Source organism: Mustela erminea, chromosome 1 (genome assembly GCF_009829155.1).
Source record: "Mustela erminea isolate mMusErm1 chromosome 1, mMusErm1.Pri, whole genome shotgun sequence".
In the NCBI taxonomy this organism is placed as follows: domain Eukaryota; kingdom Metazoa; phylum Chordata; class Mammalia; order Carnivora; family Mustelidae; genus Mustela; species Mustela erminea.
The window spans coordinates 30752784-30778557 of NC_045614.1; the positions used below are offsets into that span (position 1 = coordinate 30752784).

The 25774-nt window shown below is 39.2% G+C and overlaps 1 protein-coding gene across 24 annotated transcripts in view; it reads right to left on the reverse strand.

Moving 5' to 3' along the window:
- The window catches only part of CADPS (calcium dependent secretion activator), a 468270-nt gene that overhangs the window by 92976 nt on the left and 349520 nt on the right, over nucleotides 1-25774 (reverse strand). For 5 of the 24 annotated variants that reach the window (XM_032324053.1, XM_032324151.1, XM_032324059.1 and 2 more), the window contains 9 exons: nucleotides 25180-25243; nucleotides 24641-24764; nucleotides 22236-22304; nucleotides 21346-21363; nucleotides 9510-9616; nucleotides 8476-8484; nucleotides 4297-4317; nucleotides 2957-3113; nucleotides 2028-2169 (listed from right to left, as the gene is read on the reverse strand). In XM_032324053.1, coding sequence (XP_032179944.1) covers nucleotides 2028-2169; nucleotides 2957-3113; nucleotides 4297-4317; nucleotides 8476-8484; nucleotides 9510-9616; nucleotides 21346-21363; nucleotides 22236-22304; nucleotides 24641-24764; nucleotides 25180-25243 — 711 coding nt within the window. The remainder of the gene's footprint in view (nucleotides 1-2027; nucleotides 2170-2956; nucleotides 3114-4296; nucleotides 4318-8475; nucleotides 8485-9509; nucleotides 9617-21345; nucleotides 21364-22235; nucleotides 22305-24640; nucleotides 24765-25179; nucleotides 25244-25774) is intronic. The other 19 variants (XM_032324202.1, XM_032324218.1, XM_032324193.1 and 16 more) reach the window with 12 other exon arrangements.

Here is a 25774-nt window from a genome sequence, read left to right on the forward strand (position 1 = left end):
ATAATTTTTACTCTACCTTTATGTCTGATAATATCAAGAATATTTAATACTTCAAGAGGAATAGCAGTTACTTGCTTGAAGCATTTAATAGATAATAAAATGACATTGGTGATACTATCACAGAGCTTCATGACAATTCTCAGACCCCAAGTAGGGACACTTTAAAAAATCAGTTTTATGGATGAGAAAACAGTTCGTAGAGTTTTGAAGCCTTGCCTTCTACCTGGTGAGTGGAGGGCAACACCCTAACTCTAGGGCCCTTTAGGAAATAGTGAAAGGTACCAATCCTTTGCTTCCAGCGGTTGGTAGTACCAGTATCTACCTTTCAACCCAAGTAAGTAAAAGCTATTTCAAGACCATTACTATTTTGAAAATGTGAATAGTACTCATTTGAGCCTTTTCCTTTTCTCAGATGTTCTCTACAGCATATCTGTCTTGAATATAATGAGCATTAAAAAAAAAAAATACAGTCGCTTGTTCATGCTTTGTCATTAAGGCACCCAGTTTAAATTCTCATGAGTTAAAAGTCAGCAGGGCCATATTAAGAGATGGTATAAACTTGAGAATAACCAGCTAAAATTTAGGTTTCTTGGTACTTGCAAATGAAGAGCAATTGCTTATTAACTAGCTCTCAGTAGAGTAAGCAAGAAACTTCTCCTGCGGCTTAGGAGTGGAAGTGGCGGGGTCGTGGCTGAGAAAGCTATTTTGCACTGATTTATCAGTTAGAGTCATGCAGTAGAATATTAGAGGAAGAATCTACATCCAGAAAACTGCTTAGAGATAAAGTACAGGTCAAGTCCTGTAAATTGAGGAAAAGAGTCTTCAATATTTATTCTGGAGTGTCTCAAAGTGTGCTGTACATACCCCCCCACCCACACAACCATTTTGCTCCATACTGGTTGCTACTTCCCAAAGATGTAAAGGACTAGAAAGAACAAAACGCTTTTCTCATATAAAAGAAAAAAAAGGAGTCTAATGGGGCAAAACTAATACCGAGCTTTATTGGAGCTTTTCAAACCATACCAGAAAATTCTCTCCACCTAGGGACCTTCTATGTCTCTAGAAACAGGAGCCTGAGACTGACCCTCTGGCAGTCCCGAGTCATAGCCCTCCCCCTTACTGGGCAATGGAGGTGGCACCGAATCTGCCAGACATTTCAAAAAGATCAAACATTTGCTAAGCAATTATGGAAACTGCTGATTTCATACCCTACAGGATTTCCTGTCATTGGTCGTACAAGACAGATACTCCCCTGGGGAAAAAAAAAGTAGTTAAATACATTTAGGAAGCTCCAGGTGAAGCAGAGTTAAATAAGCATCTATATGACTATGTTCTCAAAGTTTTCAAATACGCTGTTGTGCTTCATGGTTCTCCAGGAGATATGTGGGGTGGATGAGCGGGGTATATAGAGTTTTCTAAGCATATCTGGCCATAGACTTCTTTTCTCGAGGTATGCCTCAAAGGCCTAGACTAGAAAACAGCAAATTATAGCTCAAAAGATAGCCTCCTGTTTTGGAAAATAAAGTTCTATGGGAACAGAGTCATACTTGCCTGTTTGCTTTTTGTCTGTTTTTGGTTTTTCACTACAATGATAGAGCTGAGTAGCTCTGACAGAGATTGTGTAGTTGAAAAAGCTAAACATTCACTATCCGGCCTTTTATAGAAAAAGTTTACGGGCCCCTTACCTAGACTCCTATGGAACACGCTGTGGGAAAGATTAATTCCTAAAGATATCACCACTGGAGGAAGATACACAGTACAAACATCACAACCAAGTTTATATCCCTTATTTCCTATTTATCTTGTACAATAAAACAAATATTTCATTTCATAAAACATTTCTCAACCTCCTCCCACCTCCCCGCTTTGGTCAAGGACGGTATGAGCATCACAGTTGGAAACATATATAGTGTTTCCTCTCTGCTCCTGCTAACAATAAAAACTGTAAGACACCATTAATCCATTTCTGTATGACTCTGCAGCCATTTGCACCCAAACTCCAATGGTATCAAAAAAGGTTTCCTTACTTGACTGGTTCCCATGACTCCCGCTCAAAGCCCCTGTGAATGGATTGCGCAATTGAGGACTCCATCAAATCCACATATCTAACCACAAGTGGGGCAAACAGGTCTTGCAGGTGTTTGTGAAATTTTCCATTGCACAAATTATCTAGAACAGATAAGCAAAAGCTTGGTAAGAACCCACACTTGCTTTATTAGCATACAATGTACATACAGAAAGGATTGTCTTCTATAGTAAATATATTGCTTCTTGGGGATGCGAGAAAAGGAGGGGAGTAAAAGTACAAGAAAAGCACCAAGATTTGTGATTAGATCCATGTGGAAGAAAAATGGAATTCAAAAATATTCTACCCATTTGTTCATTCTTCTAAAAAGGAAAAACAACCATGTTCCTTTAAAAAAACCAGTAAAAACAATAATTGACAACTGTTTTTTAGGTTTTCCTTGTATCTGCTCCGCTTCCTCCCATTACATTAGCAGAAAGAAAGAACATTCTGTACCCTTGCCCTCCTTCATCCCTCTTCTTGGAAGGAAGGTCTATTTTATGGCTATGTGTTGTTGTAAGATACTGAAGCGCTTGGGGCGATATTTAGCTAGAAATTGTTTTTCATCTAGAAAACATCTTTCAATAAAAATTTCAAAATATGAAGAGGTTAAGTTAATTAGCTTGTTCAAAAGCAAATAAAACACACCAGCAGGAGTACCACTTATCACACTGCTCTTGGGTTCTCCTGCCTAGTTAAGAGAGGGCTTTGGTGCAACAGGACATTTGTTGGAAGAAAGAGAAGGGCCATCAGCTGTTAAGTTTGGTTTTTGTAAAGCAATAGGACAACTATGAAGAGGTTTCACCAGTCTGTGGTCTGACTGGGCCAAAGACATTTTAGCCATCTGTTTATCTGCTTGACTTAGGAAAGTCAACCAAAGATAATACATACAGTCGGTACGGAGAAAATCATTCAGCAGTTGAAACAGTGGAAAACTGTCCCACGTGTCTGGGGGCTGCACCTCCAACGCTGCATCCATGTCCACTGCAAACAGTGACAGGAACGTCTCTGCGTGCTCCACCATCAAGTCTGACCACCACGCGAAGGCCTTTGAGATTTGGCAGAGAAACAACAGACAGAGAGGCGATGAGCTTCTCTCTCCAACCTAAGACATGAAGTCAAGCCCTCACTGGTCAAGATTATCTGTGCATCAGCAGGGTTTGGTAATTTTATTGTAAAAAGAACAGCATTTTTGATACAATGGGGCCTCTCAGCGTCCCAAGGCCATGCTTTTCATCATTCCAGGCCTGCCTCACAAAGTCTTTATTCGGACCTGCTGGTCGAGGATGCAGCTGTGGAAAGGACAGACATGGAACTTCTGTTCAATTTACAATAATCCAGTAAGTTTGGACTCATGCTCTTTGTCACTGTTGTTGGCTAGCTCTTGCTATAAGGTATTTGAATTAGGGAGTTTCTTCACTGTGTTTATGGGTTTTCTGCTGGTCTAACTTGAAAATTTGCAGTTAGGGTTTACTTATATCTACATATCTGGGCTTCATTATCTGTGGTCTCATACAAGCTCAGCAACTCTTATTTCTCTATGCATTGGTCATGTTACTCCTATTTTATACCAGGTCACCAAACATTTGATTCAAAATCTCTTTAGTGGGGAGCCTCTGGTTTTGCATACTGTCTGTAGGAAAGATCAGGTGTAAGCTAGGAAACACTAAGATTAGGACTTACTTTTCTGAGGGTTGGACACATATGTATATTGAAAACCAAAAAATATCAGTGAAGTAACTCATTTTCATGCACGTGGGTCCTTGGAAATCATTGTGCAGGGTCTCAGGGGCAACATTCACATCGGACTGGGCCAGATGTGAATGCCATTCGAAGGCATGCATGCATGGTGACTAATCATTTCTGGCAGGGAGCATGCAGAATGAGTGGCGGTGCCAACAGGCCCTTTTTTTTTTTTTTTTTTTTACTGATTTCAAAGAGAGCAGAGAAACAAAAACAAATTGCCAGCCCCTTCTTGTCCCCCACCTCCCCACCCAAAGCCGTAAAGTATTTACATTGGAAACACTTTCCGGAGCATTCACCAAAAAAAAAGATGGGAAGGCGTTTGGAAACATGAAAGATGATTATGGAGATAATTCCATAAATGAAAGAGTTTGTTCAATGGCCAAGCTCTTGTGATATTTATTAGTTGTTTGGGGATATTCTAACAGCCACTAGGAGGCAGAGTAGGGGTCCACCTCTCTTCTTTCATGAAATTTCATTTTACTTACTTCTCCTTTATCAACATGTGGCTGGTTTGCAAATTAAATGGAAAAAATCAAGTCATGGACCATTCTGCAAGGTCAGCTTGGCTGGAAATAGACACCTGCTGTTTCCATTTTAATTTACACTAAAACCTCACTGATTCAGAGAATGAGAGAAGAGAGGTGCTCATCTGTCAGCAAGAAAGCCTAAATTATGGGGTTTTCTAAAAGGAGGTATCATTTTACTGCTTTCAAATGCAGTCTGTAATCAGGCACCAAAGTAAAAGGTATTTGCTGGTTACCATACCGATGTATCATAAATGTAGAAGCTTTTAAAAACTTCTAATAATTGTAGACAAATTGACCTATAAAGTGAAGTCAAAGAGAAGTTTTCACTTCAGAGGTCCTGGGATGAAACTTATGAGAGATCCTTTAGAATTTCCAGAGAAAGTTGAGATCACGTCAAACATTCTACTTAAGAAAAGTCCCAACAGCTGCATCTGCCGTTGAATTGTCAAAGGCATTTGTGTCTGAATCGATGAGGTTTTATTGCAGTTTTACTACCTCAGCATAAGAGCCCTGGGGTTTGGGCCTGGCTCCACTGACTACCTGACTAAATCCAGCGGAGGAAGAAATCCTCCAGCCCACTCCCAGCGCTCTCCCAGCCATCTGTCTTTTAGGCAGAGACCTTCTAAATATTCGAACTTGCTGGAGTCCCACCCCCAACCCTGTATGGAGTGATGAATCTCATCAGTCCTAATGCAGGATATTTGCAAAGTTCACAAAGGCACACCAAATGTTGGCTGGAACTCATTCATTAGTTCTTTGATTAGCTTTATATCTTCAGGGTGAGTCCAAGTAACAGTTACTGGGGAGACTGATTTGCCTTCCCAGACATGAATCTGCTCTAGGATGACAGGAAAAAACAAAACACAGAACAAAAAAGCCAATTCTAAATGTCTGAAATTAAAAATGTCTTAGCCCAACCTCATATACGGTTCTTACCAAGTTGATTTAAAAGTTGCAAACCAGAGACATTAAGAAACACCCACTTCTACTATCTATTGAGAACCTGGTCCTTCACTGGAATTTAATAAAATTGAGAAGTTATCTATAGTTGTTGCATTAATAGTCATGTAGATAGGCAGCCCTACAAAGAAAAATGACTACTGCAATGTGAATTATCAGTTGGAAGTCTGGCACAGAAACTTAGGATTCTAGGATGAAGATAATTTAAATATAGTAGTTGTAGGAGAAATGAAGACCAAATCTATTTCTGTACACCCAAGGTCATTCCTCCAGAACTTCATCATCAAACCTGACTCTCTGAGAAGGAGAAAAACATTCTGGGAATGGTAAACCCAAACCAAACCAAACCAAACCAAACCAAAAAGCCACTATCATAATTTTAATCAAAGGAGCAGAATCTGTGTGACTGGGTGGACAAGGCAAGCTTTCAAATGAAAACAAAACAAAACCAAAAAACCATCCAGACCCAACAACTACATTTATTTTATGCTTGCTCACACAGGTGAATGCTGTTTTTGTTACCTGAGTTAACTCAAAGTTTGTGAGCATCTAAAGTCTTTGGAAATCTTTTCCAAAGACAACAGGGAGGTTTACTTTGGCTTCTAATTACTTACCTGGTGCATTTCATTATTTAAAGGAAAAGATGTATGCTTTAGGAATACAGTCCACCACACAGAACACATTGTATATTCTGTACACAAACTACATGTATATATGTACCCCTTTGTATACCACAATACATATATACATATACATACGTATACATAGAGAGAGAGATTGGAAAGGTGGAGCAATGGTACACGAAGGCATAATTCCTGTGTGTGTGCATGCGTGTGTGAATAACTTAGGCTCTGAGAGCAGAACTGAGCTGAAATTACGAGGTAAATAAGGCAGCTGCTACTGTATTATGCCTGGGTGTATGTGTGATGCATTTCTAGCTGATAAGCATGTTTTTTCTTAGGGCATTTAATTACCTTGTATTGGAATTAAAAATGGTTCTAAGGATTATTGTTTTCTTGGTGGGTGAGGCCAATCTTCTTGTCACTTTCATTTGTGTGGTACCACCAAACAGCACAGATCTATAGCCAAGATTCATGCTCAGGATTTAGCAATTTTCTAGAGTTTATTGAGCACTCAGAATATACAGTGAGCACTGGTCAGTGGGAAAAAACCTTCATACTTCATTCTTTGGGCAGCAAACCTCATTTTAAATGTACCAGAGCAAATTCTACCTCTTGTTGTAGACGTAGTTGTAGCACAGGGGGTGTTGACCCAGCTATACCTAGAAATCAGTTGGGCAGCTTTTAAAAATTACTAATAGCGGCCCCTCCCCATGAGATTCTGATTAAGGGAGCTGGGGTGAGACCATGGCATCAGCCATTTTCAAGAGCTTCCCAGGTGATTGCAAAGACCACTCTACCTTGAAATGAGCCCATTCTTTCACCATATGCTGTCTGTGCCACTCATTTGGTACTTTTCACATAGATTTTGCCCTTTTCATGATCACATATTCATATATTTTGCTTTCTTAGCAATTTGTCCCTAATAAGTAAGACAACAGCCAAGCTTTGTTGGGAACTTACTATATGCCAGGCATTACTCCAGATACTATACTTAATGTGGCCTTCCATCCCAACGATGACCATCTGAGGTAGATTCCATTGTTATCTCCCATTTACAGGATTAGACCGGTTAACTCACCAGATTGAGATCACAGAGCAATGAGGAGGTAAAGCCGGAATTCGAACTCGGGCTTCTCTGGCATGGAACCTGAGCTCTTGGCCACTCTGCCCTGTATTGTTTGAAGGCCAAGACCACCTTATGACTCCTTGTCCTTCCAAAAAGCACTGAGGTAGTAGCCTCAGTGTACAGTAGATAGGTAGCTTTTGATTGATGAATGAAATTTTTGTGATTGGGTGCAATTACTAATTCAGTAAATAATCTTGTACATTTATCTAAAACCAAACTGAGTCTCCAAATTCCAATGTATGCTGAAGCTTTCAGTTGTAACTTCCCAAGTTAGTAAATGAAAACAGAATTGAATTTATTTCTACTCTATTTATTTACCCTGAATGGCTTTTGGATGTGTAAGATTAAAATATTTTTATGATGATGGTTATCAGGGCGGCTTAAGATGATGATTACCACTTACTGAAAGATGGGCTTTTTGGAAAAGAAAAGAAAAATGTCTTCTTTGGCTTATCAACTTCCCTTTGGTACCTCTTTTGAATAATTTGGGAAAATATCCATCTTTCCTTAGCCTGTAGCAGCCTCAGAGAATAATGGGATTACAAATTAAGCATGTCTGTCATTTTTCTTCTTTTACTTAAAAGCAGAGCAGCACTGCTGTAACCAGGGAAAACGATCCTCTTCTCAGCCGTGTCTGCAGAAATGTGTAGATTTGGTTTGACATCGTGGGAAAAGCCTCAACATCCCGATCAGGGGAAGGCCTCTGGAGATGGTCTGGTGGACACCCAGAAGGAACATACTTACCATCCCTTAAACCTCAAGGGCCCCCAATCTGAAGAGGACATCCTATAGGATGGAGTCGAAAAAAATTCTAGCCCAACTTAATTTTGTATGTTTGGAGGCATGTCCATGTTCGGAGGGTGTTGATTTGGGTCCTCTTCTCCTTCCTGGCTGTGCACTGCTGGGTGCTTTGGAGATAGTTACACTCACCTCAAGGGGTCTTCACCCAATTCTTAAGAGGGTTTTGGGGGAAAATATGATTCTTTGGCACTCTCTCTATATATAAATACTGTATATATGATTCACATACAGACAGTTGTAGAGGAAGATTAGTATCACTCTGGCCAGCTATTGGTTACTACGGTCGGTACTCATCTGCTGTGAGAAAGGGAAGTACAGACGGACATAGGAAACTAAGACAGGCTAAGGACAGAATCCAGGCAGGTGGGAGGCGTGTGTTGGGATGTAACTGCAGTTGTTGTTAGGTATATCAATCGCTTCATGCACGCACAAGAGAACCCCCACATTTACCCTGCCGTGGAGGGCCACCATTTCACAAGCAGTCCACTGGAAGTTGCTGTTACATTCCTTGGGTCAGTGTTAGAAAGCAGGAGCACCCAGGAAAAGTCCCAGTAGAAGACATGGTACTGGAAGGGCATGCACAGACTATGACAGCAGGTGGCTGGCTCATTCGGTTTAGTCACATACCTCTTTTCCCTGCCACGATCAGCCGTGATTGAGTGGAACAGTAGAAAAACAGGGAGGAAATTTAAATATGCAATCAGGCATTAGTCGGGACGATTGGATTTATGGTGTATTATATATTATTTAACTATACTGTTAATTTTCATTTATCATGGGAATGATCATTTTAAGTGCTTGAGAACTTGCTTTTATGGAATGCCTTGTTTCCCCTTTTGCTGTAGTATTAACTGGAGAGGAAGAGTGACAATTAGTGCAGTCTTCAAAAAGGTTATTTTAAGAGCAATGATTTTAAATCTCAGTTTTGAGACAAGAACTGATAAAACAGTTTGACAATAATGGAATCTTGGAATCTTTTTTTTTAAGGGTTGTGTTGTTTAAGTCCTTACAGGTTTGGGATTTAGTTAGCTTTGAAATCCCTTAGTTTACAATGATTATCAAATGATCATTTTGACCGTGGTTCATAAGAAGAAAAAAAAAAAGAAAAAGTAAGCTGTATCTATTAAGATGTATGTTAGCAATTCGACAGGTTGAACAACACAGAATAATTTGCTGCCTTCACTGCATTTAGCAACCTAGGTCATCTGAGATTAACAAATGAAGACACTAGTGCAAGCAGAGAGTAAGTTACAGAGATAAATTCAAAAACATGGCCTGTGATCCACACACCAAATAAAATAAATAGAAACAACAGGGTCGCAACAATGACAACCACAGAAGACCAAAAGTATTTTGTGTATTCTGGACAATAACCATATACTGCTTGAATAAATTGTCTTTAAAATATACTCACCTCTTTTGCTTGTTGCTAGAAACATCTGAAACCTTAAGCTGAAATGGACAACACGCAACCACTTTTTGCTTGTTTTACCCAACCTTCCAAAAGCTTCTCCTTTCCTTCTTCCCCTTTCCTCCTCTTTGCAAGGCCAGTTAAAAGAAAATGCGTGTTAAGGCATCTTGTTCGTGTCACTGATAAGATCAGTTCTGCACTTCCCATCTAAGGACACCCAAAGAGACATTTTCCCGCCATGATTTCTCACCTCTGCGTGGTGCTCCTCATTCTGTTGGAGAACCTCAATGACTAGTTCAGCAAGGCGGATTGTGTCTTCGAGCTTTTTGGCAGGAGTGATTAACCGGCCTACATTTTCTGTAGTACAAGAATTTATGTTAAAATTCAGCGAACACTTCAGGCTAGTCTTGTGGCCATTAGAACTAGTGGATAAGAAATGTCAAATAGTCACCGATTTCTTTTTTAAAGTTTCATGCAAATGTTAAGTGCCACGTAATTAGTAGTGAGCAAACCATAAAGCCATTTTGTTATTATCACCATCGTCATTAGAATACATATGAAGAAAAAGCAGTGCTCCAGCTTCAAATTTGCATGGTAAGCTATCTCAAGTTTATGACAGCCCATTTCAAATTTAGTGACATTTTGTACACACGTTCTTTAAAGACAGCATAAACATACTATCTCAGATCGCTCTCTAGACTGCTGTGACCTTTGTTTCCTGCATTTGTGTCTGAACATTCAATACTACAGCATTGTTTTTCATTACAGGTCTGCATGTTTAACAGGTATGGGAATGTTCACTTTGAACAAACAGAATCAAAGGTCTGGCTGTTTTAAGTTGCCCAGGGAGGAGACCGAAAGTTAAGGGACATTCCTGGGCCATTAGGTAGAAGGCAGCACAGAACCATTAAAAGGGTGTTGGGGGTAGATTACTGGACGAACTGGTGGTAGTATGTGCCACCTGTTGGTACAACTGAAATTTTATCAGGTGGGTGGCAACAATGTGCTTGGAACTGTTTCTTTGTTTTTAGTTTTTATAGTATTGAAAGCCTTGTGTTTTTATGTGACTCAAGAACAAATTGGACCCTGGCTGATGATGAGTTTTTTGTAGAGCTCAACTCATGGGTATTTGATAAGGTCATTATGCTACCAAAAATTAAGAACTTTTCTCCTGGGGGGAAAACAGTAATATCTAAAATATAAAGGTTTTCGGCCAATGAAATTGCTTGAATTTAACCAGTCTGCACTCACAGGAGATCTTTTATTTCATGCTGAAACCTTCAAACCTTGAAGCCTCAGAGTCCTATAGAACACAAAGAGTGTAAGAGCAATAACGACCCATTAGTGTGAGTACCTAGGCAGGTATATATGTGCATAGAAAGACTGCCAAAACTTATTTTTATCTTTTCATCTAAAGCAGATATATTTAGGCTTCAGGTTTTTCTAGCTAAGGGATATTATTCAATACCTCACAGGAAGGTTTTGTTGTTGTTTGCATTGTTGTCTTGGGGTGGATGGGGTTTAAACAAAATCTTGGGTGATTGCTAATTTACAAAAGAAATTTAAGAGAGTTGTAGAATTTTCCTTCATACATTTCTTAGGTAGGGGATGAACATGTCAAATGATTAGTAATCTGGGTTTAATAAAGAAAAACAAATTGTGTGAAGCACTGTGCAAAAAGAGTGTCTCAGCCAATAGAAACTAAGAATGGTAGATAGGGTTGGGTATGATTGTCAAGGTACTTAAAGTTTTAGTCCAACAAGGTCCAATGACTGGTGTGAAAGTGGCTTTCTGGATTTAGGCCAATGGATTGCACCATTGTATCTACTGGGCACAGGTGGAAATGTGGCTGGATATGGCTAGGGCATGAAGTGGGGGAGCAGTGGGGAACATAAATATACAGATCAGGTGGAGAATATCCAACACTCAAAAGAAGGAAATGTGCAGAGTTTAGGGTTGGTTGGCTCATTGTCTGGTCCAGAGTAATAAATACATGGGGAGAGAATGAGTGACAAGATTGACTTCTATGCTTTGGGGGCACCTAGCCCATGTATAAGTTCATAAATGGGCTATCATAATTTTATCAGTAGACTTTCAGGCATTTCTACAAACATACTGTGTATATATGTTTGAGTAATATGTGTAGAATGAGGTATTTGCATTTTGATAGTAAATATGCATAAGCTACTATTTTTTATTAGTTGGTATTCACATTTACACATCAATTTGCAAATTCCTCATCCTATGCTTATTACCCATTCGACACATACACCCACATACACACGTCACACACTTACATACATTTTCTATTAACCAGACAAGCCTGCACATTAATACAAATCTGCCGGAAATCCCACTTGGGGCACATCTTTGAAATCTCTAGCTTTAAGAATAAAGAACATTGTCCTTTGGGTGGAACACTCACCACATCTAGGGGAATTATAGGTATACATGACATATGATATAGACATGAAATAATTCCCACCAATATTTTTATGTATTTTCACTTAAGGACTGAATGATTTTTGTGTTTGGAGAAATCCAAGATGCTTAAACTAGGACCACCTGAAGATTTGTTTTAATATGCAGTACTCTTAGATTGACTACAATATATATTGATAGATACACATAAGTGTATATGTGCAGGCAGCCCTTCTAAGTGTGTGCACATGTACACAGATATGTGTATGACTGATGTATATATACAAACAGTATGTTTAATAAAAACTTTTGCAATTTTACTTTAACACGCAACCATTAAAATAAGCAGGTTAAGGATCCTTTAATCTAGGATGCTTGATCTTCCAATTAACCCATGTAAGAGTCTTTCATTTACTTTTAATTAGCTGCAATACCATTATCTATAGATCAAGCCACTTTATTGAGACACGACACTATTTTCTTCTTCATTTGCATATCTAACTGACTAGCTAAGTGGCAAAAATGGCACTAAAAACAACTTTTCTAAGATGTTGTCTTTAAAGAAAATATCGTGTAAAATCCTCTAGCACATCCTCCCTCCCCCCTATCAGAGGTCAAGGAGAAATTTGTGCTTAGACATGATTTTTTTTTTGTCACTTCTGCTGTCTTGAAATGGATTGCAACGTTCCTATCACCCAATCTTGTACTAGCTGGAGCACTGAAGAAGGGGAACTAAAACTACCATATACTTAGTAAACATTTCATACAACAGAATTGAAGCTCATAACATATAAAAAAAATCATCATGCAAAATGTTATGCAACAACAATGTTATTTTGTGCTGACATTGAGATTTGAAAATGTTGCATATGTCAGACATAGCTAGACAAAAAAATGTGGACATTTGGAAATAAATGCTCTCTTTCGACTGTCTTAAAACCTACAGTGTCAAACTCGAGAGCCTGAGCCTCAGCTTAATATTCCAAACCGAAACAAAATTTCAAGAAGAAAAATAAACAGAAAAGCAAACTAAGCTAGGAAGCTGCTGAATAAAGTAATGGTAGAAGTTTACAGTACTTGGTTTTGGCCTACGCATGCCTTTGAGCCTCTGATATAACATGCTGGTCTGCTTTTGGGTGGGTGGAGGAGGCCCAGGAGGTGGCGGGGGAGCTGCTCAGGAAGGTGAGGAGAGACAGTAAAAAAGGAAAGAGACAATGTGACTTTCACAAAGGTGACAAGGAAGATGATGAAGTCTGAAAAGAACAACCAAACAAGCAACAATGATGAAACACAGATGGAGAGCTGCTGATTTCTTGGAGTCACTGCAATATTACAGAGGTACGACATTGTGACAAGGGACAGGACTCTTACCAGCATCACCCGTACCGCCCTACCCGTACACTCATAGGCTGAATACGAACACGGGATACCTCTCTCCAGATGGGTATACATGAATGATGGTAGCAGGATCATTGACAGAAAGAAGATACACTTTTGTTCAATGAAGAACGCCTCTATGTGAATAGCTCCTTCCTCCTTCCAATGAGCAGACTTGATGGAACTGGCTTCTCACTCTCAATATGCTACTTAACTTTCTTATGTAACGTTCCACCTTCTCCTTAAACCCCTCTGTGCTTCAGGCTCCTCAGCTATGAAGTGAGATATTAGTATCTTTCTTTACGTACCTTGTGGGGCTGATAATAAGAGCAAATAAAACAATGCGTGGACAGAGCTCTGTAAAAAACCTAAGGTGCCTACAAACATTTACTATTCTTCCCAACACTGTGAGAAGGCAGGAATTAATTGCTTTACAAAAGCAGATGAAGGGCCATTATTAGTTCAAGTGAGCTAGGGAATATTCTTGCTCCCTTTGTGGAATTTCAACATGTCAAAATCTGTCATTTTGGGGAAAAATGTGTGGTATCTGATTGTTTCCAGCTCATTTAATTATTTTCAATTTGGAATTCTCATGGCTTTTATATTGTGGGTTGAATCATATATAAAAACTTGCCAGCTTATCAAATATGTTACTTGCTATTCCAAATGTTAGAATACTGTAATCAGCACTTGACCCATCTGTCATGTGGTTTACGATATCAGCACAGCAAACATCCTATAACAATAGTCTCTCCTTCAATACAGACACAGAGCACTATAAGCTTCTAGAGTTCTCTCTCTTTAATGAGTGTCTCATTAACCTTAGACCTGCTCCTTTTTAAGTTCCTCATTTATAAAGCAATCTGTATGGTGAGGGGGGACACACTACATTGCCAAGTTTGCTTCTTGGTTTGCTTGAATTTTCAACTGGGAAAATGAATCTTACTGCAGGCTTATAGGAAATGGAATTCTAGCAACATTAATAAAAATATGAGAAATAAGGCTAAATATAATACTCTGGTGAAACCATCTATTGGAAGCAAAAGTTGATGAGGTCTTTTGCTTGTGGATGGGACCCCCTCAGTGTTTTGAATGCAAGACTTAAAAAAAAAAAATTACCAGTCTCCTCTTATTTAGATCTTTTGTTCGGAAAAAAACTGTGCCTAAGCAGAATTGCAAAAAATCAGTGTGGAATTAAAGCTATTTAAGGGAAGGCAACTACTGATGCTTTCTTTATGAAAAAGTACTCCATATTCTAATCTGTTTGTTAAAATCTGGTTTTCCACCTACAGCTGTACTGAAAGTTAGGTACATCTCTGGTAACTCATCCTCATGGCTCTTTCAGTGTTACCTGAGCATGCCATTTTCATGGTGACTTCTTATTCATTCTCACCCAGAGAGCTGAGCCTGTGTAGAGAAACACTTGTCCTGGTAGTTTATAAAACAATGATGTGTCCCCGGGCTGATCCAGAACCACCCCCCATCCCCCATGAGGCAGCCAATACATATTTCAGCTCAGTGGGTCTTGATAAAAATTCGTAAAGGGATTCCCTCCTGCCAACTGCCTGTCCAGAATTCTGACAGTGAGGTTTGCCACCATAGAAAAACAAGCTCCCTATTTTTTTTTTCTTCACAGAGCAAAACAAAAACATCATACCTTGGTTTCCAACTTCATTTACCCAATTACCATTGCTCATGTTTACACAATTAAATCTGCTTGGCTTCCAGAGAGAGAGTTAAATGTGACTGCAGAAAAACAAAAAGAGAATTCCTCTACATGCTCAGCTAAGCCAAGGAAGAGAAGCATCCAGGAGCGAGAGACACTCCAATTAGCCCTTAAATAACCTGACCATCTCTGCTTCCAACAAGGGAATTGCCAGTCCCTGAAATATCATGAGAGATGGATATGGTTGATGGAAAACCCACTTACTACCAAGTTCCAACCTATTGATGTGTTACTGAAGATACCAGTATTAGTATTATGCTATCACTGGAAATAACTAGCCTGTAGCAATTTGCTACTATTTAGGAGTGGGTGGGTGGGTGGGGACAAGAGCTAGAGTAGGAAGAGAAAGCTAAGTAGATTGCCACGTCCCCCTTTCCAGAGTACACCGCCTCTCTAAAATCATGGCTCCATGGACCGCACATTTGCTGTAAGGTAACATTTCAGCATAATTTCTTCAGTGAGGTTAACTATTATGTACATTTGATGCCTTGCATCTTCATCACTCCCTTTCAGAAGATTTCATCCCTATCACAGCAAAGCATATGGTAATAAAGATGTGGATGAATCAATGGATCGATTTCTCCACTCTTCATATAGCTATTTTTGTCTCTTCCCTATAAGGACATGGGCAGCATGGTCTATCCATTCTATCTCCAAAATGTCTCTTCATTTTGTCTTTCACTGTATTAGGTCATGTGCCCACACTCTTGCCGATGGCATAGACATGCAATTCATCTCGCCATCTCCACCTCAACTGTTGCTAAAGACTGCCAGGCAGCTTTTAGTCCCTTTCTTCCTCTGAAGTTCATTGCCTATGCACAGCCAGAGTGACCTTGTAAAGCACATATCTGAGCCTGTCATACCCCTGCTCAGAAGCCCTTACGAGATCCCTTCATAACAAGAGCTATACCTTCATATGCGATAGCAAGAGAGTGCCTTTATAACAAAGGTCCACCTCCTCTGTTGATACCTCTACATGAGCATATATGGCCCTTAAAAATAGCCAATTATATTCAATGTCAGTCTCTCGCTATGCCCAATGAATTTTGTATTTCTAGGGCTAAAGCAGTTCCTGGTCCAGAGTCAGTCCTCAAATACTTGTGGAAGGAAATCCTCAGTGAATCTACCCAGTGCAGTGCTTTCCTGGAAAAACAAATGGCTCTGTAGTTGCATCATGCGTATAGCTATACAATAACGTTATCAGTTACCAACAGACCCTGGTTACTTAACAAATATACTAAACTCAATCACCAAATAGTAAACATTGTAACTTAAACTTCCAAACCAGAGAACAACTTTGGGTGTCTTGATGCAATTAAAAATGGCTTAAGGTCATTTAAAATATTTTTATTTCAGTTACATTACATCAACAAGGAAAAAATAATACTATTATGTTTCTTCTCCAGTTTGGTATCTCTAGACCCCAAATCAGTCTCTGAAGATTGAACTGTTGCACCTAAGAAAAATGAGCTTAATTTTGGGTATACTGGACATCTGTTATTTGTGTATGAATAGTAACCTTCCCCAGGAGAATTGCTTCTCTACTCATGTGGTTTTGGTGGGAATGTCAAGGAATTTCAGCCACAAATACAAGGACAGTCATATGAGCCAAGCCAGGCCAATCACAGCACTGCAATCGATCATGGGTAACATGATTGGCTCAGGGGTTAACATGTGACTCAAGCTGGGCCAATGAGGCCCTTCTCTGGAACATTATACAATTGCCTGGAAAGAAAAATTCTTTTTCCTCTAGGGTCATCTGCTAGGACAAAACCACGTTGCTCCCAACTCCCCTATCACGACTCCCAGTCACATTAAAGAAGTCTGTCAGCAGTTGGAGAGATCAAAATACACTAAAATTCTTTATCCCTGAGTCAGTTCCTCTGTGCATTTCCTAGTTACCTGGGGCGGGGCAGTAAGGGGGGAGGGATACAGAAATTCCCTTTTCTTGCTTAAGATTTTTGAGTTTTTTATTATTTCTTTTTTTTTTGCCACTCGCTATAGCAAGAATCCTACTTTATTTTATTTTTTATTATTTTTTAAAAGATTTTATTTATTTATTTGACAGAGAAATCACAAGTAGGCAGAGAGGCAGGCAGAGAGAGAGTAGGGGAAGCAGGCTCCCCACTGAGCACAGAGCCTGATGCGGGGCTCGATCCCAGGACCCTGGGATCATGACCTGAGCCAAAGGCAGAGGGTTCAACCCACTGAACCATCCAGGTGCCCCAGCAAGAATCCTACTTTAATTATTAAATATCCATGTAGTCCCGAACTAAGCTTTTATGTATATGGCCACAAGCTTTTTGGGGCAGGATCTTGGGGGCATCTGAAAGGATGGTCAATAGAGGCAAACACTTCAACAAGGACAGGAATACCCCTGACAGTTCCTCCTGGGGAGCCAGCCCTCGACTTCGAGGACATCTCCTCTTGGGAATATTTCAAAGACCCTGGCTTAGGCAAAATCTTGCAGTACCTTACATTCCCCTTTACCATAGTCAGCAGAATGTAATTATTTGTTTTACACTTGTGTCTCTACCTTATCATAAGCACCTAGGTAGGGACAATGGCTGCTTTTGCTTATTGCTCTGGGAACTTACTGGGTATTTAACAAATATATGTAGAGCTATATTGCAATGTTTTATTTTGAAGTTTATGATAAAAGGACAAATCAACATCCCCCTAGATTTCACTGACATCCCAACTGCAATCCCTGGATCAGTAGCTTCGGCACCATGTGGGAGCTTGTTAGAAATGCAGATTTCCAGGTCCCAACAAAGACCTACTAGATCAGAATCTATGTTTTTTAATAAGATCCTCAGGGATCTGTATGATCATTGAAGTTTGAAAAGCATTATTTATATTCTGTTTCTGAAATAAAATAGCATGTCTATACTACACATTTGGATTTAGAAGTTTATTTCTAAATAAAATAAATAATAACAGCTAATATATATATAATGAGTATTTACTATGTGCCAGGTAGTGTGCTAAAATCTTTATTTGGAATATGTGTTTAGATCTTTCCAGCAGCCCTTTGGGGGAGGAACCATCATCAGCCTCTTCTACAGAAAATAAAAATGAGGTTTTTAAAGAAGTTTAAAAAAAACTCGTCAGACTCCAAACAGTTATTTAAATTTTTGGTGTAACAATTCCTGAGTGCTGAGGCTGGTTCTGAAGTAGTATTTTCTTGGAGCTGTACATAAAGGATGTTAACATGTGAATATTGGACATCATCAGCAGTCATACTGAAAACTCATGCCAGTTAATGGATTGCAGGTGGGGCCATTATCTTGTGTCTGAAAGATAAGGTAGGGCATGGGGTGGGGGATCCTGAGTATGTGCAGGACCTTGGACCTATGGGAAGTTTCACCAGAGATAGGAAAAGATATAAAGTGTCGACTACAGAATCTGCTTGGCAGTCCTTTGGATGCTTTTGACCTGTTCTAACAAGTTTCTATCAATTGTAGGAAAAAAACAAGTCCTCAGTTTTTTGGCAATCTTAGAGAATCTCAACTGCTAAGAAACTTCCCCATGAAAGGATTTTGACAATGACCTGGTTCCAGAAAAAACTGCTCTGGGTTTTGTTTGTTTGTTTTTTTGTGGCCTTCCTGGATCAAAAGTTGTAGATATTTTGGAACTTAGTCACTGAATGAATGGGTATTGTCCCAGTTGGAAAGGCTGCACAGTGGAAAGAAACAGAAAGGGTTGTAGTTTGTATTTAGAAAGATCTGCGTTCAAGTCCTTCTTGAGAAAGTCACTTATTCTCTCTGAATTTGTAAAAGGGGCAATAATAAAGCCTTATTCACAGGAGTAAGATAAGATTAATTAGATCCTCCATGTAAAGTCTTTAGCATAGTGCCTGGGCCCATAGTTGGGGTGTCTGTCTGTCTATCCATCTATTTAATCATATAAATCCTTGGCATATTTGAAGGAAAAATTATTTTATTTCAAGTTCCAGTAGAATCCTTATGATGCTCAGAAAATTATGCAAGTATTTAGCCAAGAATTGAGGCAAAACAGCAATAGCAGTATAGACTTTCTTAGAGCTTACAGGGTTCAGAATGTGTGACAGTTTAAATGAAATGTATTTAAAATGATAGAATTCATTTGCAGGAGTCACAGCTTTTCTTTCATAGAGTAGCAGCCTTTTACATTTTTTTTTTTTAAAGACACTGTAATTAAACAGAACATTTAATTTCTAATAATGCCACCAAACAGAAAGCATAAGTCCACCAAAATGCCATATGCAGAGTCCCATAGCTTCTTGAAGCACAGCCTGACTAAAGAACTCTGCAGCTGTCCACCCCAATCTACACAGGTGACTCCAGCTTTGCCCTGTCCCCTCCATCAGCTGGCTTTGCATACCCATCTGCATGTTTGTGCTTTGTTCCCCCTAAGGAAATTGAAGAGGGAGGGAGAGGGTAAGAAAAAATATTTAGAGGTCAGAAAAGAAGCAATTATGATGCTGCTGTGCCTAGAAGAGATCCGGGACATACCAAGTTTCAAAACCATCTCTGCTTTGACCTTAACCTTTTAGGTCTAGTTTTACTCTTTCTGCTACCCAGTCCTTTCTGTCCATCATGGTTTAGATAGTGTAATTTTTCTGGAGTGCAAATTACCAAGCTACTCCCTTCCTTAAAAAGCCTTCACCTTTGGAAGTGAGACCTGTTTTTCCCTTGAAAAATTCTTATGCATGGTAACATTGGCATAGATTCCAGGCTAAGAACCTCTGGCCCACGAGATACAGTCTGAACCCTATTATTAAGGCATATATGAGATCTTGCCTCCTGCATACATTGCCATCATCAGCACCCATTACTGCCAGCACTGCACCTTGTCTTGCAATCATACCGAATTACAGAGTCTTTAAGAATGTGGCCTCTGGGGTGCCTGGGTGGCTCAGTGGGTTAAGCCGCTGCCTTCGGCTCAGGTCATGATCTCGGGGTCCTGGGATCGAGTCCCACATCGGGCTCTCTGTTCAGCAGGGAGCCTGCTTCCCTCTCTCTCTCTGCCTGCCTCTCCATCTACTTGTGATCTTTCTCTGTCAAATAAATAAATTAAAAAAAAAAAAAAAAAAAGGAATGTGGCCTCTGTCTGGGCTCAGATTCTGGCTCTACCACTTAGTCTTCTAGGAGTGTGTTAATTAACCTGTGCTTCAGATGGCTCATCTCTAAAACAGGAATAAAGGAATAATAGTAGTGTCTACCTCATAAGGGGTTTTGAGGATTAAATGAATTAAAATATTTAAAGTACTTATAGTCATACCTGGCACATAATACACATTGGATAAGAATTAGCTATTTTTTTTTTTAAGAATTAGCTATTTTTTAAAAGAATTAGCTATACAGTTTTATGCATTTGCACACAATCTATCTAGGATGTCTTTCCACTTTCCAATCTCAGCTCCCTTTCACTGATTTGATTTATTTTCAAGATGCATTTGAGCTCTCCACCCTTGTGAAAACTTCCATGGTTTTCTGGTAATGCACTCTTACACATCGCTCTATCAATTGGTGCTACAGTGTACTGAATTTGTAATTTACATTTAGACACCCATTTGCATATATGTTCCATAAGGTTAACAGCTACTTCCCTTTTGTTTGTTAGTCCCTGGCTTTCACAACTGTACCTGGCATATGGTAGGCTCCCACTAAGCACTTATCTAATGAATGAAAAAATAAATGAATGGATAGATGGATGGATGGATGGATGAATGAATACTTTCTCTTCCTCGAGAGAAGGGAGAGAAAGGCTCACGTGTTTTGAATATAGGTTTGTGAGTCTTCAAATACTTCTTGCTAGCTTGGTGCTTGGCATGTGCACAAACTGCTTTCTGAATTGATCTGAAATGCATTCAACTTTGATTAAATGAAATAAGTTTAATTATCTTTTGAGGATTTTTTTAGGCTTAAAAACAATGATCAAAAGCATGTATTTATTAAAGTTTTAAGTTAAACCTTTCCTCAAAATATGCTCATAAGTTTGGGGACCAAACAAGAAGAAAATTTCCAAAGCCAGAGAATTCTCTAAGATCTTTCCGCTCACGAAACTTCCAGCAACAGCCCGTGCTCAGCCACCCTCTATGTGCAGCCTGTCTCATTACACGATACGCACAAGAACAACATGGACACAACTTCTCTCTGTCTTGGCTAATAAACATTCATCAAAGAACACAAACTTCTCAATAGGGAAGAAAACAGAAAAAAGAAATGAAAAACAAAGAGGAAGAGTAGTTTGGTTCAGTAGCTTTAGTTTTTTTTTAAGCACATGAGGCCAAATCACTGAATCCTGAACCAAAGATGAAATGAAACTCCATAGCTAACCAGAGTTCTGTTCCTTCAAAGCTTATGCCTTTACAGAAATTCTGCTCTATAGAGGTCAACATCTAATGGGCAAGAGATATAGTTAGACAGCACAAATTAACTCCTTAAGTATCATTGCAACTCCACATCAGTCTTTGGGAGTCCATACGTTAAGGAGCTCTTAAAAACAAAAACAAAAACAGAAACTCAATATAACTCAACAGTCCTGATAGTTTATAATGCATATACAGTTGGTTCACCTGCGTCCTTTTGATTCTCTATTTGAAAGAGAGAGCACAACAAGGAGAGAAGAGAGAGAGAAACAAGAACACATATGCAGGATTAATGAGCAAATGGACCAAAATGCCCCCCACTTATGTGTGATACATGATATTGGAAGGAAAAGGTTGCCCTTGGGTTCCCACCGCCCCGAAGTGTGGGGGCCAGCAAAAATAGGCTCCTTCACAGAGGTGGAAAATGCTGCACAAATAGAAAATTAGTAAAATTAAGTTTAATGTGAAATCAAGCTATGAAACATACACGAACTCTCCAAGTGACAATTAAGTCATATGTTCTAGCCAGAGCTTAGAGAACAAGGACAAGTCAAAATCTCCAGAGAGAACAAGAAAAAGCTTCCTAGCTTGAAAGAGAACAGACAGGAGGCATATAAGTTCTAATTTTTACAGAGAATGGACCACCTTGTGTGATCTTATACCCAAAATAGTTTGACATCTTAAACATGGAAAAGAAAGCATGATTTTGCCCCAACTGTCCTTTATCTGACACCTAACGCATTGCTCCCGGCCTAGCGGCTACCTTTTGATTGTGTACCAGTGACAAGCACTTTACAAATTGGGGTTACACACAAGCAAAGTAAAAATGCATTCAGGTCACAGACAGAGAAATAACTGAAAAACTTACGGACAAATCTGAGTTCATCACAAACAAATGGCTTAATTGTCTAACCTGTTTTAGGCTGATAAAAAGTGACTGGACTTCTCACACTGGGTTTCACAGACAGAATCAACAGACAAGCCAATGCTAAAAAACTTGAAGCAAGGAGAGTGAGTTGGTTTGGATCTGAATTTTCTTGAAATAATGAAAACAGAAAGAGTGAAGACAGCGTGGCGAGGAGGTGGTAGGTACTCACGAATGGTTAAATCCATCACTTGGGAGGCCAAGCAGAAGACAGGATGCTCATACATTTCTCTCTTTTTCCCTATAAAAGAGGATTTGGGCATGCAAGAGGCTTAGGTCAGAGGTAAAGAGGTTAAAGGTCATAGGTTAGAGGAATACGTTACATTAGCTCAAAGGAAAATAGCCACAGAGTATTTTGGGATAAACACAGGATAAAAGAAAAAGGAGTTTCAAAATTGAAGGTCTACTGGATTAACCATTCAGCATGCCGTGAGTCACGAGAGAGATTGTGACCATGATTTTACACGTCTCTTTAGAATTGTTTGCAAGAGTACAATGACCAAAAACATCATGAGTAAAGGGAAACAGAATTTCATTGATTTAAGGCTCCAAGATACTAAGGATTTCAGACTTTAGTATCTAAGGCTCTTGAGGTATTTCTTCATAAACATAGTCTCCAGCAATATCACTACAACTTCTTTCCAAAATTCTCAGGGGACTAAGCTGTTAGTGCTCACAGAGGGGCTCAAATGTAAAAACATAAGATTTCTTTTCTGAGCATAGGATCGGAACCTTGTAAAAGAAAGTTGTTTGGTAGCAATATCTTCAAAGCTGCAATGTCCCGGCCTACGGTGGACTATGTTCATGAAAGAAAACCTGATACATGCAGCCAGAGGATGTTGGGTTGTCTGAATTAACAATCCCAGCATGCTTTGAAATTGGTGTCACAGCCACTTTTGCAGAGGTAACATCAAAAAGTGGCTGAGCCAATCACGGACAAGGAAGGAGAGAAGCGGAAGAGAGCAGGTAGTGTGGAATGAGGTACTTCTCTGAAAAGAGAGTTGGAAAAAAAAAGATTGGTTTCTTCAAAGAATCCCCAGACCTAAAAGTCACAGTGCAAAAGATAATTAACACAACCAAGAAGAATTGAGGCACAAAAGGAAATTACAGATCGGCTGATCTACTTTGGAAATGAATGCATTTTTACTTACAGATCTTAAAGTTTGTTTTTGGATATATTTATCTGAAAGAAGAGAGCATATCTTACCAAAAGACTAGTAATAGCTAGACCAAGGCCTACGAGGCAACAGCCATGGCAACCGAACGTTTCTTGATCCCATCCCGTCTCTGGCCTTGCCTGGAATTATTAGGTACCTGGTTGACTTTACCAAATACAACCAATCATTATGTCCTGGGAAGGTAAGTGCTAGAACAATTATTTGCTAACATAGCCCCTTAATGATCTTCTTGTTCCTCTATTTTTGTCACTCATTACCAAGTCAAGAGTTGATAAACATCCTTTTAGTGCCCAATTCTTAAGTGTTTCTCCCTGGGTGCATAGCAATGAATTCATTACCACTGGTACACAATTTGCATTGTCAGACAGACAAAATTGAGAGAGAGAGGACATGTAATGTACAGAACACTGCGATTTGACATGATCTTAACCTAATTCTCTAAAGAAACAAGGACTTCGGCAGGGTAAGTGATAGGGTTTTGGTGGTTGGTTAGACCTTTTTTTTTTCCCCCCAGTCAAGTCCTGAAGGCAGACAATGGGCATTTGCTGGTTTTAGTCAGGTGTTTCACATGTGAGAGAACATCAGATTCCAGAATGCGGACACATTGAGTTTTGCACACAGAACTTCCACATTTATACACTTACACCACTGGTCAAGTTGGGTGTGGTTTTCAAATCACCCTATAGCAGCCAACAGGGTAACAATGAAAAGTGATTAATACCTTTGCAAATGAATAGGTCCCAAAGAACCATATCTTCTCAAGTAGAGTTTACTCAAAGTGCCTTTTGGGTGATTACTTGGTCATCAGTGCCTGCTTCCCTAAAACTTGAGAGGGCTGTGGTAACAACCATCCTAGGTCTGGAGCAACAAGAATGAATGAGATCTAAAGCAAAGCAGGAGCTATCAGAGACAGCTGGACACTAACCTGCCATCAAGTTTGAAATGTTACCAAAAGACGATACTTTCAAGGGGCAAGAAAGAGTTAAGCAAAATCTTGATGTTTCAGTTCCATGCTTGTTCTAAAACAGTGGACAACAAAGGGCTTTGTTTTCCTCTATTTAAGGAAGGTAACAATCCTACAGAACTCTTTCATAGGAAAACATTAGTCACAGAGCAAACTTAGTGCCAACACAGACTATCAGAAGGACCTTAGTTACCTGATCACATCTTACACTCAGTATTCTTCCCTTACAAAGATGGTTCCCTGTGCCCCTGCTCTTCATTCATTTATTTGGCCACAGCCAAGGAAGCTTTCACATTTCAAGTGCTTTCAAGTTTCAATTTAACATACTCAGATGGACCACTGTTTTCTGGTGCCCATTAGAAAAGACAGACTCTTCTTCCCCAGGGAGGCATACCAAAATTTAAATAAAAAACTGGGGGCAGAAGGGAGCCTTACCTTCGATTTTGGCATATTCTGATAGCCGGGAATAGTTGACTAAAGCAGCCTGCTCTAGACATTTCCGGATGACTGTTTTTACCTCTTCTTGTGGTACCGGGGTCACGATATCTTTCATCAAAACCTTTTGGTGGAAAAAAGAAAGATTATTGAGATGGTTCAACCAAATGTGTTACTCATTTATATTTCTTAAAGAGCTTGAGTTTAAAATGAGTTGTGAATGCCTCCTTGTGACTTAATATTGATTGAGAGCCATCGTTAAAGAGAAAACACAGAACCATAACGCACAGATAGGATGGCAAAGCCCATCTACGAATCGGGGAAGGGCCAGGAACATATCTTCAATATATGCTAACTATTTGGGAGTCTGGAGATAAAATATCTAGAATTTTGGCAGGTTCCTCACGTTTATTCTGGTATTTGATGAATGGTAAATGAAGCCTTGAAAAATGACAAACTAGGTCATTCAACTACAATATTTCATTACGATTATGTTCATATCTGTATCTATGTAATCTGTTTTTTACTTTCATTCTTACCCTTTCCAAGAGTGATAGAGTAGCTTTTAAAGCACCTTCAGGTCGACCAAATGGAAAGCAATACCTAAAAAAGAGAAAATTCTTCAGGTTGCCCAAATATATTACATTTTAGCATGAAATATGCTGTGATTTGATTCCTATAGCAACTCTTTCTGAGGAACAGAAAATGCTTTTTATTTTGTCACGTTGTGTTATGTTAATCTGAATTCACACCATATATGTGTGTATATAATGTATATATGTGTATGTGTGAATAATGACTAAAGAGAGACTCTGCAAATGTCTGCAGCAGAAAGAATATTTAGAGTGATGACATAAGGCTCTGTTTAGATTCTATTGTGAAGGAAAACCATTTGTTAGCTTTCATGTGACCTTCTATGTGATCACAGAGACCAGCACTAAAAAAGTATTAGTTGAAACAGGTTAAAATCCAAACACACTTATTCAAGTCTCTAAAGGATTACTATAGGAAATGAAGGAGTGTATTTTGAACAAATTCATGCTTTTGGTAAGTGTCCTTCTTTAATTGTGATTTTTAATTGTTTTTGGATCTTTTGCTATTGGCAATACCTCTTGTGTACAGTGCGTAATCAAT